We start from the raw sequence: 17,933 nt of genomic DNA, 5'->3' as shown, positions 1-17,933 counted from the left end.
ACGGGGGTGGTGGCTGTCCACTAATAATAGTCAAATATGGGAGCGCGTTATTTGTTTGGTGTCGAATATGGCGTTTTGCAATTTAAGGTCGTGTATTTGGCCACTCGAGAACAGTTCTCGTCCGGAGGTCGTACTGCGAGTGTCCCTAGTTTGGCAACAATATGGAAATATCCCAGCCCAGCATCGGCATCTTTTACATCAGCAAAGTGTTGGCCCTGGCTCCATATGCCACGCTACGGAACGCAAAAGGCCAAGTGGAAATTGCTCGCAGTTGGCTTTTCACGGTTTATTCAGCCACTTTGGCGGTGGTAATGGGTGAGTAAGGAGGTCTAGAAAAGGATACCCTCTCTTGACTGATAGCTGTCCAAATCTGCTTAGTTTTCCTTACCTATCGGGGTCTTTTGTTCGATGCCAACTCCGAAATACCCGTGCGGTAAGTACTCCTGGCTGTCCTTATGTTTGCTTTTTATAAAGTACCCAGTCCTGTGCCGTTTCCTTAACTAATCTGTTTCGTGCTTGTCTTGTCCACGGGTTTCAAAGTAATGGCACTCTTTTCGAAGTTCCTTCTTTTGAAGCATTTGTTTTGTATATCTTCAAATATATAACTTTGGAATAACTTAACTATTTCGATTCTGATGAGAAGGTTTTGAATTGAACGATCGGTGCAATTATTGTGATCCCTGTGGTTTAGCCTATCTCGATTTTTCTCTATCTAATCATCACCCTCTGCTCCCTTCTAAACACATTTGATCTTGACCAATTAATTGCTCTGACAATCTGCAAACAAAACCAACACACAAATCAAAAGTGCATCTTTTAGAATGAAGTCGGCTACGTCGAAGGTAGTGACGGCCCTGGACGTTTCTGTGGTGGTCATGGCCATCGTATCGGGTGTATACTGTGGGCTTTTTAGCCTGAACGACACGCTCGAGCTGAATGCTCGTCTCAACAGGGTGAGGTCACAGTCGCAAAAAGCACCCGTCCCTTCCACTTATTTAAGCCGTGTTGTCCATTTTTCAGATTGACAACACCTTAAATGCCTACAACAACTTCCGAAGGGATAGGTGGCGAGCTTTGGCCATGGCCGTGGTCTCTCTAGTGGCCATATCCCTTCTGGTCGGTCTTGATGTGGGAACTTGGATGCGCATAGCGCAGGATATGAACATAGCCCAATCGGACACGGGTAGGTAGCCTTTCACATAATAAGCAATACAATTTATACGGCATTGTACGGTAATGTAAGCATTTGATAAAAGTTTAATACATATTTGCATGTACTTAAAAGTCTAAAGCTTAGACATTTTGGTATGATAGAGTTTGAAATTATAAAGACAAGTACATATGTATTTTGAAGCTTATTTTGTAAATTCAAAGAGTATTTTACTTTTTACTCTTATAGTTAACCTACCTAGCTACCTACCTATGTATAAACTCCATATTATTGAGAATGTATAAAGCGCAAGATAATTTTGGTATCATGGTGTGATAATATTTTCGAAAGATTCTTTTATTTATGTTTTTAGAATTAGATCAATTTGTTAAGAAATAATAATTATTTCTAACAAATAATAATTTCTAACATGGACAGTGACGTCACCTTGAATGAGTTAAAAACTCACATATAAAGTTAAAGGAACAGACGGCGTTAGTAAAAAATGTACACGGCAAGAATTTTGTTATTGGTTAACAAAGGTATAGAATTTTAAGAAGAACTTTACATCCCATTTTCAAATGATGAACATAAAACAAAAAAAAGTCCAATACGAATGCTTATTCTCTTCTTGTACTTTGAATAGAGCTCAACGTCCATTGGTATATTCCATTTTATGGCCTGTACTTCATCCTCACCGGATTGCAAGTGAACTTTGCAAATACAGCCTACGGACTGGGAAGGCGTTTTGGGCGCTTGAATCGAATGCTGTCCAGCAGCTTCCTCGGTGGTAGGTGGTATAGAAATCTTGCAGGACCATTAATAAATTTAAAACCAATCCCACAGAGAACAATGCCTCCAGTGCCATTAAGCCGCAAAAGGTTAGCACAGTGAAGAACGTCAGCATTAATCGCCCTTCGATGCCATCGGCGCTGCACGCCAGTCTGACTAAGCTAAACAGCGAAACTCTGCCCAGCGATTCCCCAGGTGACAAGGCAGCCGCTCGCAGTCTAATCCTCAACGTGGAGTTACTCAAATTGGGTTATTTTCCAGCCAAGAACAAAGGGCTGCTCCTCAAATCATTGGCCGACAGTCACGAGTCACTGGGAAAATGTGTCCTGCTCCTATCGAAGTAGACTTCATTGCATTCCATTCTGTCCTGTTTTTCACTCTTAGCTTTCTTGATAGCTCCTTTGGCGTTGCGGTGCTGTTCATCCTGGTGTCTTGCCTGCTGCATCTGGTTGCCACCGCCTACTTTCTGTTCTTGGAACTGCTGAGCAAGCGGGACAACGGATACCTGTGGGTGCAGATGCTCTGGATATGCTTTCATTTCCTGCGATTGCTCATGGTGGTGGAGCCGTGTCACCTGGCTGCCAGAGAGTCCCGCAAGACCATTCAGATTGTGTGCGAGATCGAGCGGAAGGTGCATGAGCCCATCCTTGCGGAGGCCGTCAAGAAGTTTTGGCAGCAGTTATTAGTGGTTGATGCCGACTTCTCAGCTTGCGGATTATGTCGCGTCAACCGCACCATCCTTACATCGGTAATGATCTCTAAATAATATACAAACTATTTATAGTTATACTCCTTTTCGTTCCAGTTCTCCTCGGCCATAGCCACCTATCTCGTGATACTCATTCAATTCCAAAGGACCAACGGCTGAGTCATGGAATCAGATATTAGATATACAAAAAGTGGCTTCTTTTATTAACACTATTCACTAAACGGAGTTCGGGGATATTTTTAATCTGTTAAAGTGTCTATGTGCTTATGTTTCAATTTAGCAAACAATAAAAAGCAAAACTGTTTATCTTAGAACAATTATCTCTGAACCTTCTAAAATTCACATTTTAATATCCATAATCTCCTCCCAATATTACACCTAGCACTATCCTGTGGATCTAGAAACCCTTCTGGTATTGCTTAGTCTCCATCCGCTGCTGCAGCAACTCCAACTGTCGTTTCGCCTCACACTGGGGGAAGTTGTTAAGGTCATAATATTGGGGCGCAAGGGTGATCAACCATTCAGCTATAATGGAATATTTTATTACCAATGCAATTCTAATAATACTAAAGCAGAGACAGGACTACTTACGCTTTACATCCGTGACTGTGCGAATGTAGTTTTTAGTGGTCAGTACAAACTCATTGTACATGACCCAGTCGGGCTTGTGGTCCAAACATGTCGACGGATGCAACTGCACATTCTGGTTATCCTTGATGGTCAGATAGTGACCTGTGCGCTCCAGGTGGGCCACCTGCATAAAGAAGCCTTGGACGAGGGCCTTACGTATGTTGACATAGTAGTCCTTCGAGGTGAACTCAGTGCTCGTGCGACGCAAGCTAAAGCGGTCCATGATCCTGGAAAGCTGCTGGCGCACATTGTCTGCGCTCTTTAGCGAGCGGAAGTTAATGAAGTTCTCGTAGCACCAGTTTGGATCCTCACTGCCTGTTATCATCATAAAAATCAACATTAAAATATGCCAAAAGAAATATTTCTGGATTACTCACTCTGCTTGAAGGCATGGTAAACATTCAGCAAGGTCAGGTGGTCCCCGTCAATGTGGGCGAATCGCATCTTGGCCTCGTCGGCTGCTTTCTTGGCCTCGTTGGGACGAATGAAGCATTGTGGCACTTTTGGCACGTTTGAATTGGTTGGTTTTCGATTAAGCGCAAGTTCAAAACATTTTTTTTATATAAAAATATAGATTGTGCTTACTTTTTGTCAGCTAGGCAATCTAGAGGCTTGATTTAAAGAATGGTTTGCATTTGTGAGTTGCAAGTGCGTTTGGGATTTTTTAAGGTCCTACATACATCCTGTGAGGTGAAAAATGCCTTTCATTATTCCATTTGAATAATGAAGAAGAGGCTTCAGTTTTTCAACGCATGTGCAACTTTTCTTTTCGAGTTGAATGCAAAGAACAAATAAATTGAACAAACTTTTTTCTTTGCATTGTTTAAGAAATTACTTAAATCAGTCCACGTAAGTTTGTTTTGTTCGATTAAGATTAACGGAAAGTGCACCTTAACCCTTACTGGATTTTCAATTTAAAAAGAGCAAAAGACGGCTGCCAATTTAAGTTATAATTTGAAAGCAAATATCTGAACAAATTAAAGAAAGGTTCTTTTTTTTTTAATCAAAATGGCAACCGCGTTAAAGCCCGCCCATAAATCTGAAACCTCAGTGTACTCCTCAACTTATTGAAGATAATTTGATAGTTTTTTGATTCATCTCACCCGACAACATGGCTGTTATGGAAAGTATCTCGTTGGAACAGTTGTGTTGACAGCTGGCGATCAGCATTTTGGCCAGCTGCGGATCCAATGGGAATTCGGACATGACCGCTCCCAGGTCAGTAAGGTTGCCATCATCATCCAGGGCGGCCAGATAGTTGAGTAGCTCCAAGGCACGCATCAGGGTCTCAGGAGCTGGGGGATCCATGAAGTCGAAATGCACCAGATCGTCGATACCCAACTTCTTTAGCTGTAGAACCACAGTGCCTATTCCAAAAAAAGTATATATTAGGAAACACTAAAACAGGTAAAGAGTTTTTGCATTACCCAAATTGGATCGCAGGATTTCGGGATATGTGTTGTCCTGCATCTCGTTCTTAAAAGCCTTCTCGGTATAAAGACGGAAACATTTTCCAGGACGCGTACGTCCAGCACGACCGGCTCTCTGCTGTGCAGAGGCCTTCGATATGGGCGAGACGAGCAGACTCTCTACTCGGATACGAGGGTTGTACACCTTCTGTTTGGCAAAGCCTGGGTCGATTACGAACACAACACCGTCAATGGTCAGCGATGTTTCGGCAATATTGGTGGAAACCACAACCTTGCGTCCTATGGCGCCATTAGCATTTGGCGGTGGGGCTGCCTCGAAAATGCGCTGCTGTAAATTGGGGGGCAACGTCGAGTATAAGGGAATGCATTTAAGCTCGCCGATCTCGGAACCCAGATTGTCGATCTCACGCTTGATGCGCTTGCAGGCCTCTTCAATTTCCTCCTGGCCCGTGAGAAACATTAGAATGTCTCCTATAAACGAAGAACAAGGCAAGGTTTTATTTTGCAATAAAAAAGGAATACCTTTGAGCAATGATATGTAAATAAACACATATTTTCAAAGAATCGAATTATAAACAAATAATTATAAATTGTGCACTCATCGGTTCTGCAAAATATCCATTCGTTTTATGGCAAATGATTGGGGCGATTGCCTAAGTAACTAACACGTGACGGTTTTTCTTTGGGTGAGTAAATAAAGGGCACACAATACTTCTTTTCTATTAAACTTATCTAAGCTTACGGATCTGTAAGTATTTTTGTCACTTACCCTCAATTTCTTCGCACATGTGTATCTGGATGACCGTGCGAATGGCCGCCTCTAGGTAGTCCCTTTCTGGTTCGGGCGTGTAGAAGATCTCCACGGGATGCGTGCGACCGGGAACATTCATGAGTGGAGCATTGTCGAAATACTGCTGGAACTTGCCGGCATCAAGAGTGGCGGACATGACCACTAACTTGAGGTCGCTGCGCTGCCGGATGACTTCTTTGAGCACGCCCATAAGGATATCCGTGGCCAGAGTACGCTCGTGAGCCTCGTCGAGCAAGATGACCTGGTATTGCTCCAACATAGGGTCCGACATGGCTTCACGCAACAACATACCGTCAGTCATATACTTCAGAAGCGTTTTTGCTGAGGAACAGTCCTCAAATCGAATGGAGTAGCCAACCTCCTCTCCCAGATTCACGTCCATTTCCTCAGATACACGCTGGGCCACAGACATGGCGGCAACTCGACGTGGCTGGGTACAGGAGACGCCCTTGCGACCCTTGGACACTGCGAAGTCCACGCACCACTGCGGGATCTGGGTTGTTTTGCCGGAACCCGTCTCACCAACGAGCACGATACACTGGTGCTGGCTTAGTAGCCGCATGAAGTCCGCCTGGTACTCGAACACGGGTAGAGAAATGCGCTTCTTATAGAGATTCTGGTAGCGCGGTGAGTACGGCCTTTTGGTCAAAGGATTTATCGTCGGCGGCTGCTTATTGGGAACAAATCCACCCAGGATCTGCGCCACAGTGCCGGCCGCTGCTGCCGCCGCTGACGAGGAGGACGCCTCTGTTTCCCTGGATGAATATATGGCATTAAGCACTGAATTCAATTGGGAATAACACACTTACTTCTTAACCTTGCTGCCGTAGGTCTCCCCCACTTCGATTCGACGCTTCGACATGCTGATTTATGCTAGTTTGTTAGAATTTCTCAAAATGAAGCGTTCAGCACAAAAAAAACACGCGCTCAGTGTGACCTTTAAAACATACCAGCCTTAACTTTCAAAAATACCAATACTTAAACTTGTAAGTATATGATTGAAATACCACATTTATCGAAGATTTTAAACAGCTTACTGTTGTGTTTCGAAGTACATCGATAAAGTGAAGCGCCTAGGCGGCAGCTTTGAAATATGAAAAGGTTAGGGTTCTATTGAATTTTAGAAGCTTAAAGAATATCACTTTATATAAGCAATAAGTTAAATAATAATTTATTTTTAATTTAACATTAAACACATCCCATTTAAAGTAGTTTGAGTAAAATGCGCATGAAATAAAGATATAATACATTGATTTGTCTTTGCATTTTAATCTGCTCATAAGAAAGCCACCAATAGTTTTGACCTGGGAAGCAACATTTTTATTTATGGTTGATTTTGAATTTTTAACAACCAGCATAGAAATTGCATTTTTTAAAATAACGTCTTTCCAGCTTTGGTTTAAATAATGTTATCATTTTACATTTTAGTATTTTAGGTATATTCATCAGCATCAACTGCGGGCACACTATCACACTGTATCGATTCGGAGCTAAATTTTTGCAAGGATTTTAAAACGCAGAAATGTGCAACAAAGCGCTGGAGGCCGTATGAAAGAGCTCCTCCGAGATTAGGATAAATAGGACCACCATGGAAATTCCCATACAGGTGGCAGTGCGCATTTACCCGCATAGGGAGGTCAAGGAATTTAAGAAGCCCACTACCGCTGAATACAAAAATGATACGGAGGCGGAAAGCGAGGGGGCAGACCCCAAGGACACTGCCGATGAAGTGGCGGGGGCGGAAAAAGATACACCGGGGTTAAAAGATCCGAATGGAAATTCTGAGGAAGGTAGTGCCTCTGATACAAAGCCAACTACAGACACCAATGGCAATGATAAAGGACGAAAGGATTCATCGGAGTCTAAGTATTGTGTCCAGGCCATTCCTATCAGTGCTTCCGCTCTGGGGTTGCCCAGTGCTCTGCCAGGTGGCGATCCCATGGACAGTATTGCGGCTGGACTCATTCAAGTGGGTCCCCACACTGTGCCTGTCACCCACGCCTTGGCCAGCAGCAGCTCCCAAGTGCAAGTGTACCACCAGACGGTATTTCCGCTAATTACCCTGTTCCTCGAGGGCTTCGACGCATCCGTGGTCACCTATGGGCAACGTGGCCAAGGCAAAAGCTATACGCTTTACGGAAATGTACATGAGAACACCGAGAAAGAAACCACCGAAGGAGTCGTCCACCTTTGCGTCCGGGATATCTTTTCGCACATATCGTCTCACCCAGGTGAGTTTATAACATTATAATGTCTTTATAACATTATAATACCAAACTATTATTTCAGAACGAACCTATGCCATCAACGTGGGATTCGTGGAAATTTGCGGAGGTGAGGTCTGCGATCTATTGGGCATGGGAAATATTCACTGCACCAACGTAGATACCGTATTCCGCTGGCTGCAAGCAGGTCTATCGGCCCGCCAATCATTGCCCGTTCACACGCTGTTCACTCTCACCTTGGAGCAGCAGTGGGTGTCTAAGGAGGGTCTTCTCCAGCACCGCTTGTCTACGGCCAGCTTCTCAGATCTATGCGGCACGGAGCGCTGCGGCGATCCCCCGCCAGGGCGACCACGAGATCCGGGTCTGCACACGCTGGAGCAGGTTATCAGCACTCTGACGGATCCCAGCCTTATGTACGGTGTCAATGGAAATATTCCCTACGGTCAGAGCACACTCACCACTCTTCTGAAAGACTCGTTCGGCGGACGAGCTCAGACGCTCGTGATCCTCTGTGTTTCGCCGTTGGAGGAGAACCTCCCCGAGACGTTGGGCAACTTGCAGTTCGCTTTTAAGGTGCAATGCGTTCGTAATTTCGTTATTATGAATACTTACTCTGACGACAACACGCTGATCGTCCGCCCGCCAGAGGCTCTACCAGTTTCCAATCCCGCAGCTGGTATGGCGCATCCCGTACCGGGGGATAACTTTGGTTTGCAATTCGCTGCCAGCCAGTGGTCCAAACTGGTAACTAACGCCGAGGGCCTGTTTGCCAAGTGAGAGGATTCATTATATTTTATGTTAACCTATTTAAGACATATAAACTTACAGGCTGATGGACTCTAAGCTGATCAGTGAACTGGAGAAGGAGCAGATCGAGGAGTGGCTCTACCTCAAGCAAGAATGCGAGGAGTGTCTCAGCTCAACAGAGGCTATGCGCCAGCACAAGCAACTGGTTCCCATTCAAGAGGCCGAGGAACCGGAGGATGTTAACTCGGAAGTGGCCAATTCGGAGCCAGCCAATTCTGAACCTCCAAATTCTGACAATGAAAATGACACAGATAATGACTCACAGCGGCCCGATTTGGATGACAAAATAGAGAGCCTAATGGAGGAGTTTCGCGAGAAGACGGACACGCTTATTCTCGAAAAACATGCAGATTACCTGTCCAAACATCCAAAGGCGGTTATGCAAAGCCAGGAGCGTGAGAATGAGCCACAGCCGCCAGTGGAAAACGGCGAGGATCGCAAGACTAGTATCGGTGGTGAGTTTTTGGATTGCCAAGATAATTTTATTTAATTAATGTTTTTAATTCTTGCTTTAACAGGTCGAAGGAGAAGCATTCAGCCAGGCGCCAGCTTGAGTACCGCAGAGTTGGCCATGTTAAACCGAGTAGCCTCCCAACAGCCGCCTCCGCCCATCGATCCCGGGTCTGTAATCGATCCGCTGGATAGTTCTTCAGGGGAAGGACTTCGTCAGGCGGCTCTCGCCGCTGCTGCTGCCAACGCTCCCGTCGAGCAGCTACAGAAAAAGCTTCGTAAGTTGGTCGCAGAGATCGAAGGAAAACAGCGGCAGCTACGTGAAATTGAACAGACTATCCAAGTGAAGCAAAATATCATCGGCGAATTGGTCAAGAACAGCGACACGCGTAGCCACGCGAAGCAGCGGTTTCATAAAAAGCGAGCCAAACTGGAGGCCGAGTGCGACAAGGCTAAAAAACAGCTTGGCAAGGCTCTGGTACAAGGCCGAGAACAACCTGAGATCGAGCGCTGGACCACGATAATCGCGCATCTCGAGCGTCGGCTGGAAGATCTTAGATCTATGAAGCACATTGCTGGTGAGAGCGGCCAGAAGGTTAAGAAGCTTCAGCAATCGGTAGCTGAGTCGCGAAAGCAGGCTGATGATCTGGAGAAAAAGCTTCGCAAGGAGGGAAAGTTGCGCGACCAGATGGAGGCTGAGCTTCTCAAACTGCGGGAATCTCGAGAAACCGGCAAGGAGCTGGTGAAAACCCAGGCAGATTCCCCTGAACAGCATGGCCGCCAATTAAAGGCAGTGCAGGCTAGGATCACGCACCTTAACCATATTCTACGCGAGAAGTCGGATAATCTAGAGGAGCAGCCGGGACCAGCGCAGCAGGAGAGTTTGCGTCACGAGATCCGAAACCTCCGCGGTACTCGCGATCTGCTGCTAGAGGAGCGCTGCCATTTGGATCGCAAGCTCAAGCGGGACAAGGTGCTGACGCAAAAGGAGGAGCGCAAGTTGCTCGAGTGCGATGAGGCCATCGAAGCCATAGACGCGGCCATCGAATTCAAGAATGAGATGATCACGGGACACCGCTCCATAGATACTAGCGATCGAGTGCAGCGGGAGAAGGGTGAACAGATGTTGATGGCCCGCTTGAATCGCCTGTCGACAGAGGAGATGCGCACGCTTCTGTACAAGTATTTCACCAAGGTGATCGATCTGCGTGATTCCTCGCGAAAGTTAGAGCTGCAGCTGGTTCAGTTGGAGCGAGAACGGGATGCCTGGGAGTGGAAAGAGCGTGTCTTGTCCAATGCCGTGCGTCAGGCTAGACTCGAGGGTGAACGGAATGCTGTGTTGTTACAGCGGCAGCATGAGATGAAGCTAACCTTGATGCTGCGCCACATGGCAGAGGAAACGTCGGCCAGTTCGGCTAGCTATGGAGAACGAGCTCTGGCCCCTGCCACTGCATCCTCTCCAGTGCAGGTCAATAGTGATTTCGACTACGATGATTTCTACAAGACAGCTGCTAGTGGTAATCCCAGCAAGGCGCTGGTCAAGGCACCCAAACCGCTGCCCACTGGCTCGGCGCTGGACAAGTACAAGGACAAAGAGCAACGCAGTGGTCGCAACATCTTCGCCAAGTTCCATGTGCTCACCAGGTACGCGTCGGCAGCTGCAGCCGGCTCATCGGGCTCCACGGCAGAAGAATCCACGGCCTTGATTGAATCCACTACTACGGCCACGGCAACCACTACCACAACTACAACCACGTCGGGAGCTGTGGGAAAAGTTAAGGACAAGGCGCTGGTCAGCTTCAGGCCGGAGCAGCTGAAGCGACTGATGCCAGCGCCCACAGCCACTAAGGTGACGCGTCAAAAGAACAAGATTATTATCCAGGACGCCAGTCGACGTAATTAAACACGAATTTAACCATTTCCAAGGCGACTATATCAGGTTAAGCCAAATAGCCATAATCATAGGCCATGTAAGCCTCAAGTCGAAAGCTAGCCTCTTATAATAACAGAAGCGACATTTGTTTAAGTAATTTTTTCTTAAAAAGCTCAGCCGTATTTCCCTTTCAAGCATCAATATCTCAATTTTTAATACATTTTTAAAATACTTTTGTAACTTATAATTATATTTTTTTGGTGATTTAGGTTCTTAATCAAGCTGATTTGAGCTATTCTATAAATTGTTTTGGTATTAGTCGCTTAGGTTATATTAGGGCTTAGAGTTCGATGTGGCAGAAAAACTTAGCTCGGCCATAAGTACTGAACAAGTTTCGTCCACAGTCATGACACAGATAGACTCGACACGGTTCTCATTCTGACTCTTTAGCCGGAGAGCATTTATTTTACAAACGTTTACAACATACTCGTACATATACCTAGCATATGAAAGTAACTACTATCCTCATGAGATTCAACTGCAAAGACTTGACCTGCTACTTAAGATACTCGCAAGACAAACCATACATGCAACTCGCTCAAAGTGTTAAAACCGCTGCACCGTTTAACTTGTACATAACTATAATGTGTTAGATTATCACTTAATTTTAATCAATTTTGTTAGTTCTAGGTTAGTTGTAAACACTATTGTGTCTTCCCTCGAATTTTAATTGACTTTCGTTACTACCCAGAATACTCGTACTCGATTACCCAAGTGTTAACTCTTTAGACTCTAACTACCAAAAGCATTTACCCTAAACAACCTAAATATATACAAAATATGTGCTAAGATCTAATACTCATGTTGCCCTTGAACTCAGCGGCAAAACTTTTTGGTTGTGTTTAACGTATTTTTTTTTGACGATTCAAACAATGCAATTATTATAGATTGCAGATTATTCCGATTATATATACATTCTTCAAATTCTTAAATGTATTTAAATATATGTATGTACTTACAATATCAACTTGTAGAAATCTCGTATGCCAAACATTCGAAGGCAAAGAAACTCCACTAAAACGCTCGGCATGGCTTTTGTGTGGATATTGTTGGATAAGCGAATAAATATATATGAGCATAATTAATCCCCATTTTATGTGTTTTATTATAAAAAGAATTAGCTGTACTTAAAAGGATCCGCTGTAACTTATTTATATTTTTATATTTATATTTATATTTTTTTAAAGCAAAATATTTTAAAATTGTGTAATAAACGTGCGAACTTCCTGTAGTATTTAAGGTCCACATTCTCGTAATCCAAATTAACGAGGTACAATTTCCCCACCCCAAAAGCAACAGGTGTGAGAGAAAATGTCCCTTGAAATTTCCCAAACAATCGCCCCTTCCTATAAGGCGGAGAGAGCTCTTCAGAGCGCATAAAAATGGCCGGCTGGCAGAGAGGAACAGTGTATCTGTGTATACGAGGGCGAGTATCTGAGCATCCGATTCGATTTAGTCTTGTTTGGACCGTCGAGTCGAGCGTTTAAGAACCGGATTCAGATAGTCGGATTTGTCGGCGAATCGCGAGAGCGTGCGTGTGATTGTGTGTGCGTTGTTTTGGAATACGGATACGGATTTGGATTCGGAAGAACGGCAGCGGTACGCGATTAGCAACACCCCCCGCCCGTCCGCCAACCGGTTGCAGTGGTGGTTTTGCACCTACCAAAAATAGTGAATAATAGTATGCAAAGTATCTGAAAGATAGCAGAGCAGAGCAAAGTATTCGTGTTTGTGTGTGGGGTGCTTTTGTGCAGAGTCGCCACCCCGTGGATTAGTGGCACCCTGCTGCAAATAGCCCACCACTCTCACTGTGTGTGTTTGTGTGTGTTAACAATTAATAATCGCCATTAAACCAAACAATTTGGTCATCAAAACTAGCGTTAACGGTAAGAAAAGCCAAAATTTTCGCCCATGTCTGGCAACTTCTTTGTGCCAGTCGTGTATGTATAGGTTGGGTACGGATGTGTGTGTGTGAGTCCTGCCCACGCCCACTGAGTAATGGTAGGCTGCCAAAACCGTAACAGGATGCTGTGGAATGATATATGATTAGTTTATTTTAGATTTTTGCTCATTTAATTAAAGCATCCTATTGATTTTTCGCCACATGTTGGGTTTTCCCAATTTGGGAATGCAAAAATGGTTACTTTCTGTCGTTTATATCACACACACATGCAAAAGGGTGTGAAAATGTACTGCGTTAAGGGAGGGAAACCTGCACTTTATGAGACCCTTAAACTTGTGTAATACAAAATTACGGAATATCTATTTTTATATTTATGTAAAATTCAGGCATTTCGCTGTCCTTTTCATTTATAAATCAAGTTTTAGAGTAAATCATTTCAGTCCCTGAATTTTTCAGCGAATTTTTTTTCGGCGCATGCGCCCTTGGAACCGCAGAAAAGCAACTCTGCGATTACCGTTGTATTCCGAATGAGTGTCTGTGTGTGTGCAACCTGTGCCTCCTGCTGCCTGGTCCTTTTGGTCCTTTGTCCCCGTCAGGTAGTTTTCCCTACTCAAAAAACTCTTCGTTCTTAAGGACCTTTTAAAATCCCTCGCAGTTTCCATGTGGCACACATACGCCGTGCACATCCTTTGTACACACATGTGAGTGTGTAAGTGTGTGCCGTGATGCTAGTGTTGGTTCAACCCCTGCCTGTAAAATCTCTGAAATCCCATGCAGCTGCCTTCGTCCTTTAGCCGCTGGTGTGTCTGAAGTTTCCACTATTTGATTTTGCAAGTGTTGCCCTACCCGCCGCCTCAGCCATTTCCGCCTGCCTGCGATATACTTTTATTTTTCCTGCTTCTTTTTCTGGATTTTCGTCGGCTCGCCATCCTGTTGCTAGGCGGTGATTCGACACTAGTTGGGCTACTTGCCAATTTTCCATGTGACTCCCTGTTTCCAGAGCAATAAAATAGTTCAATAAAATTAGTCAACATGCAAGTATAGACATTGACTAAAATTAACTTTTTCACCTTTTATCCTAGAAGTTCAACTTATTTTTCAAACATTTAAAGTTATTTTATTGCACTGTTAATATCTTCGTATCTGCAAACTACTTTTTCTGTTTTCAGTTCCTATTTAAGTTTGTTAATCATTAAGACTGAAAAGTCTAAAACGTCACTCTGATAGTTTTAGATATATCCTTTCTAACCTCCTTTCAAAGTAGTAATTCCCATTTTGAACAAATTTATTTACTGAAAACTCTTAGTTAAACACATTTTTCATCGATTTATTGGACACTTACTTTCCCATCGACTCAGTTCGGATGGCAAATATTGATTTCCACTTGGTCGCAAACATGACACAGCGGAAAAGGTTAAAGTGAACAAAGGCTGACGAACGAATATAGAGGACCGAATAAATATTTCCTTTTGTTTTTGCTGCCACCGAGAGCACTTGAATCTCAATTAGGGGCGCAGTGCGGAAAACTGGGAACGCGAATGGGTCACCGCAGTGGTTCTGGACAATGGATGCGTCCTCTGCCACTCTGACGATGGACGACCCTGCAGTGGGCCAGTGCACTCTGTAACCCTCTGCCCCCTCAATCCTCAACGGGCACCACCCTATCCTAAATTTATTGGCTCGTCACCCCAATTTTTAGTTAGTTACACACATCAAGCCAGACGGACCAACAAAAAAAAAGAATACAAAATGCAAGCATGAGTAATATGAAAAATGCTTTTGATTCGTTGATTTTACCACGCGATTGACCGAACGGATCTGCCCAGAGAGGGGTGCTGTCTCTCTGTATAAGTAGGTACATTGTACATTGTATATATACGAAAATGTATTCATACATATGCTATGGCTATGGCTATACGGATGATGCCTGGAACCGTTGACTGATTACCAGATGTTTTCTAAATTGTTTCGGTCGAGAATCGCAGAATCATTTGTCGAGATGGGAAACGAACGCTTCTTTGGCTGAATACCCAAAGAGAGATGAGCGGATGATTCATTAGTTGTAAACTACAGCCTGTTTCAGAAATTTATGACAGATAATGGCTTAGGTTTTATATAATTTTGCAAAGCAAGAACTGAACTGAAAGATTATCAGCTCGGAAACACAGATATCAGCAGTAAAGTTTATTATTCTTGAGTCAAATTTTAGTTTTGTTTTCAACAGCAATGAGTTTTGATAACCTTGAGTAAAGAAAAATAAAAAAAGATTTATTTTAGCTGCCTAAACATTATTACTAACAAAATCTTTGTTTTTAGAGAAAGTAAATAAATCTTGTTGCACAAAAATGTTGCCACAAGATAAATTTGCTTAAAAGTCTACATAAAAGTCTATTAAATGTATTTCCGACTTAAATTGTTTAAATCTTTAATGTTTTTAAAACTACATTGACTCTCTTAACGTATTGAAAAAGTTTACCTTTGTAAAATTCTCTTAACTGGACTGAGATATTATTTCAAGTTTTATTTGCCGTTAGAGGTAAATTTTTGTTAAAACCAACCTAAGTTGAGGTCCACAACCCCTGCGTTGTCATTTTGGCCACCACTAAACCTTGAAAGCAGATGTTGGCTGCAAAGCTGCTCAACTTCGAGATAGTTAACCCTCGCTGTGAATGACAGCCAGTTCATTAGGCCAATTGAAAAGCTAACATTGGCAGAGTGGACCCTCCACCAACCACCACCTCTTCCATTCTATCCAAGGGGAAGGTTTTCTTTACGCCTGCGCAACCCTCTGATCAAATAAAAAATAATAAAGCCGAGTCGTAGATAAGACTCAGCTCTCTGGCTGAATGATCCGCCTTAAATTGAATGCGGAATAAAAAATGTTCGCTGCTTCCACAATTTGTGGCATGCGCAAATGTAGGAATCCACTTAAGACTTAATTAAGCGTTAAAAAGCTGAACAATCTGCTTTTGAATCTATTTCTATATATACTGATATACACGCATCAGTATATTGAACAATTAAAGGCTAGCTCATGGATTAAAATAAGTCGACGAGATCGGGGGATCTCGGGGAGCGATGTCAAGTTACAGACATCGGGGGAATCGGTCGACAAATAGACAGAAATGTGGAATCGTGACTTCCTGCCTGTCATAAAGTGTTTTTTTTTGTTCGCCTCCAAAAGGGGAGTGGGGGTGGTGGCACGAAAGGGAGGCGCGTGACATTTTATGGATGGCAGAAGGCAGAAAAAACTAAAGAAGTTGTCGAAGCTGTTGCGTCCTCCCCCTCCTATTGGCCATTTGTGGTTTAATTAATGACATCCATCCGCAGTCCTCTCCATCCACTGCACACTATTCCCCACTTCGTGGGGTTCACTGTATTTTTTATTCCATTTGCTAATCGCTTTCCTAGGGCTTCTCTCTGCCCTCTGCGGAGAGTAGTTCCTAGACTGTCTTTTGATTGGGATAGACTTCTAAGTATGTTTACTATTTTTTATATATTTTTTGTCTTGTTTTTATGTGGTTTTTTTTTTTAAATTTATTCAATTTAGGAATTATTTACTTACAAGATTAATAAGTAAGAACTCATTTACAAGGCGAATGGGTAAACAACTATTCTATCAAACATTATTATTTGTTTTTATTATAATTAATTTATTAGTAAGTTATACCAGAGAAATGAAAACAATGAAATTAAGGAGTTTTTCAGTGTTTATCTGATGTTTTAACAATATTCTCCATATTCGCTAAAAATATAATACTAGTTGATGGATAAAAAGGGTATTAAAGGTTATATTAACAAAAAATTTAAGTATTCTTGCTTAGGGTTGCATTACATCACGTTCTGTAAAACGAGCTTAAATTATTTATGTTTTTAGGTGTTTTCCCTTTAAAAGCACACTCACCTGCAACTGTTCAGGTACTCATTAAAGCTTAGATTAAGGGGGTTAATGAAAATGGGGCTCTGTTTCACAGTGAAGGGTGGTTTGCCTAATTAAATTACTTGCATTTCATTGACTTGAAACGTGGCAGAAAGTTTAGCTATTAATTAGTATGTTTCCAAAACAAATAGAAAGTTAAACAAAACATCTAATGTCGAAAATACAATAAATAAAAATTTAACACAAACACTTAAATGTATAACTTAGAAACCAATAAACTAATTTACCAACGCTTCCCTTTATTTTTTCAGATAATTCGCGTGTGTTCAAGCCAAAGCGAAGGGTGATTTTCAGTGGATTTTTGCGTAAAATCGATAACCAGATAGACCCTCTACTGCCAACTTCACACAACCCGCTCAGCGGAAACACGGCATACGGAATGAACAAGCCCAACGAACGCCTCAAATGGCTAATGCTGTACGCAGCTGTTGCCCTCATTGGTGAGTAATTGCACTTGGCTCGGTGTCGGTTTGTATTAGCCCTACAAAATTCTGTTTAAAGCATTCCAATATGCTGATCTATGGCATCCGGAAGCTATAGAAGCACCGATGTTTACTGCACTCGTTCAGCCTTTATGAATATTCTTAGCCCGCTGAAATGATTTTCAAATGCTTTCCCCAAATCAAGAGCTATTAGTTTATGGAGATCTTTCGGTTCTTTGGCATAAAAATATAAGTTTATTTGTCTTCGTATTAATAGCCTATTATGATTAGTTCATAATGTTTTAGTGTTGAAGTTTTGATATATTAAAAATCAAGATAATTTTTTAATCGTTTCAATTTGGTATAGTAACCATCCGAGGTTCGTTTTGTATTTTTACTTTATTTAGTTTTTAGGCTTCAATTTTAATCAGTTTAAACAATAAATTCCCAAAACTGTAAAGGGTACAGCTTCCTAAAAATTTAAGACTATTTTCACGGATGTTGGATATAAAAGTTTAAAAATAAAGTAATTATAAAAGTCTGTCAGGTTGTTATTTCTGGTCTAAAATGTTATTCTATTTCATGAAAGATTATAAGCAATTAAAGTTCTTTTTCAGAAAATATGAAAATTATATTAAATAATAAAAATTTGTATATCAAGTCTCTAAGTCTCGATTTGCTCTTTAATTGCCAGCCCATTGAAAGAATGGGGACCCCTTAATTCTACGCTT

The 17,933-nt window shown here is 42.6% G+C and overlaps 4 protein-coding genes across 56 annotated transcripts in view; 3 read left to right on the top strand and 1 right to left on the bottom strand.

Moving 5' to 3' along the window:
• Positions 1-161: 161 nt before the first annotated feature.
• LOC108113198 (gustatory receptor for sugar taste 43a) lies at positions 162-2,857 on the top strand. Of its 3 annotated transcripts, XM_017223727.1 has the most exons (9): positions 162-315; positions 379-433; positions 821-953; positions 1,021-1,183; positions 1,797-1,940; positions 1,997-2,137; positions 2,204-2,282; positions 2,339-2,690; positions 2,748-2,857. In XM_017223727.1, exons 1-9 carry the CDS (start codon positions 162-164, stop codon positions 2,808-2,810), a joined length of 1,284 nt encoding a protein of 427 aa, XP_017079216.1. In that variant the 3' UTR covers positions 2,811-2,857. The 3 variants fall into 3 exon arrangements, with proteins under 3 accessions (XP_017079216.1, XP_017079215.1, XP_017079214.1); XM_017223726.1 differs by having other exon boundaries at positions 1,997-2,282; XM_017223725.1 differs by having other exon boundaries at positions 809-953; positions 1,997-2,282.
• LOC108113196 (putative pre-mRNA-splicing factor ATP-dependent RNA helicase PRP1) lies at positions 2,827-6,462 on the bottom strand. Of its 2 annotated transcripts, XM_017223723.2 has the most exons (7): positions 6,332-6,462; positions 5,481-6,277; positions 4,709-5,182; positions 4,385-4,648; positions 3,659-3,781; positions 3,243-3,596; positions 2,827-3,176 (listed from the first exon to the last, which is right to left on the bottom strand). In XM_017223723.2, exons 1-7 carry the CDS (start codon positions 6,382-6,384, stop codon positions 3,049-3,051), a joined length of 2,193 nt encoding a protein of 730 aa, XP_017079212.1. In that variant the 5' UTR covers positions 6,385-6,462; the 3' UTR covers positions 2,827-3,048. The 2 variants fall into 2 exon arrangements, with proteins under 2 accessions (XP_017079212.1, XP_017079213.1); XM_017223724.1 differs by lacking the exons at positions 2,827-3,176; positions 3,243-3,596; positions 3,659-3,781 and adding an exon at positions 3,802-3,892.
• A 524-nt stretch (positions 6,463-6,986) lies between these two features.
• On the top strand, positions 6,987-12,018 carry LOC108113131 (kinesin-like protein costa). The gene is made up of 4 exons (XM_017223635.2): positions 6,987-7,753; positions 7,812-8,520; positions 8,576-9,009; positions 9,073-12,018. The coding sequence occupies exons 1-4, from the start codon at positions 7,111-7,113 to the stop codon at positions 10,905-10,907; spliced, it is 3,621 nt and encodes a 1,206-aa protein (XP_017079124.1). The 5' UTR covers positions 6,987-7,110; the 3' UTR covers positions 10,908-12,018.
• A 394-nt stretch (positions 12,019-12,412) lies between these two features.
• The window catches only part of LOC108112570 (Down syndrome cell adhesion molecule-like protein Dscam2), a 64,459-nt gene continuing 58,938 nt past the window's right edge, over positions 12,413-17,933 (top strand). For all 50 annotated transcript variants that reach the window (XM_017222537.1, XM_017222539.1, XM_017222559.1 and 47 more), the window contains exons 1-2: positions 12,413-12,823; positions 17,032-17,220. In XM_017222537.1, the coding sequence (XP_017078026.1) occupies positions 17,160-17,220 (61 nt within the window). In that variant the 5' untranslated portion in view covers positions 12,413-12,823; positions 17,032-17,159. The remainder of the gene's footprint in view (positions 12,824-17,031; positions 17,221-17,933) is intronic.

Source organism: Drosophila eugracilis, unplaced genomic scaffold (genome assembly GCF_018153835.1).
Source record: "Drosophila eugracilis isolate 14026-0451.02 unplaced genomic scaffold, ASM1815383v1 contig_90, whole genome shotgun sequence".
NCBI lineage: Eukaryota > Metazoa > Arthropoda > Insecta > Diptera > Drosophilidae > Drosophila > Drosophila eugracilis.
Note: the sequence above shows the minus strand (reverse complement) of the source record. Positions and strands in the feature narration are given on the sequence as shown.

What these genes read in the sequence shown, in the direction of transcription:
- LOC108113198 (XM_017223725.1), top strand. Translation starts at nt 162, where the DNA reads ATGGAAATATCCCAGCCCAGCATCGGCATCTTTTACATCAGCAAAGTG. An exon ending in AACTCCGAAATACCCGTGCG is followed by an intron (nt 434 to 808) that starts GTAAGTACTCCT and finishes ACAAATCAAAAG; the next exon opens with TGCATCTTTTAGAATGAAGT. An exon ending in TGTGTCCTGCTCCTATCGAA is followed by an intron (nt 2,283 to 2,338) that starts GTAGACTTCATT and finishes CTTTCTTGATAG; the next exon opens with CTCCTTTGGCGTTGCGGTGC.
- LOC108113196 (XM_017223723.2), bottom strand. Translation starts at nt 6,384, where the DNA reads ATGTCGAAGCGTCGAATCGAAGTGGGGGAGACCTACGGCAGCAAGGTT. An exon ending in AATCCTGCGATCCAATTTGG is followed by an intron (nt 4,649 to 4,708) that starts GTAATGCAAAAA and finishes TTTTTGGAATAG; the next exon opens with GCACTGTGGTTCTACAGCTA. An exon ending in CACAGTCACGGATGTAAAGC is followed by an intron (nt 3,177 to 3,242) that starts GTAAGTAGTCCT and finishes ATTCCATTATAG; the next exon opens with CTGAATGGTTGATCACCCTT.
- LOC108113131 (XM_017223635.2), top strand. Translation starts at nt 7,111, where the DNA reads ATGGAAATTCCCATACAGGTGGCAGTGCGCATTTACCCGCATAGGGAG. An exon ending in GCACATATCGTCTCACCCAG is followed by an intron (nt 7,754 to 7,811) that starts GTGAGTTTATAA and finishes CTATTATTTCAG; the next exon opens with AACGAACCTATGCCATCAAC. An exon ending in GCCGAGGGCCTGTTTGCCAA is followed by an intron (nt 8,521 to 8,575) that starts GTGAGAGGATTC and finishes ATAAACTTACAG; the next exon opens with GCTGATGGACTCTAAGCTGA.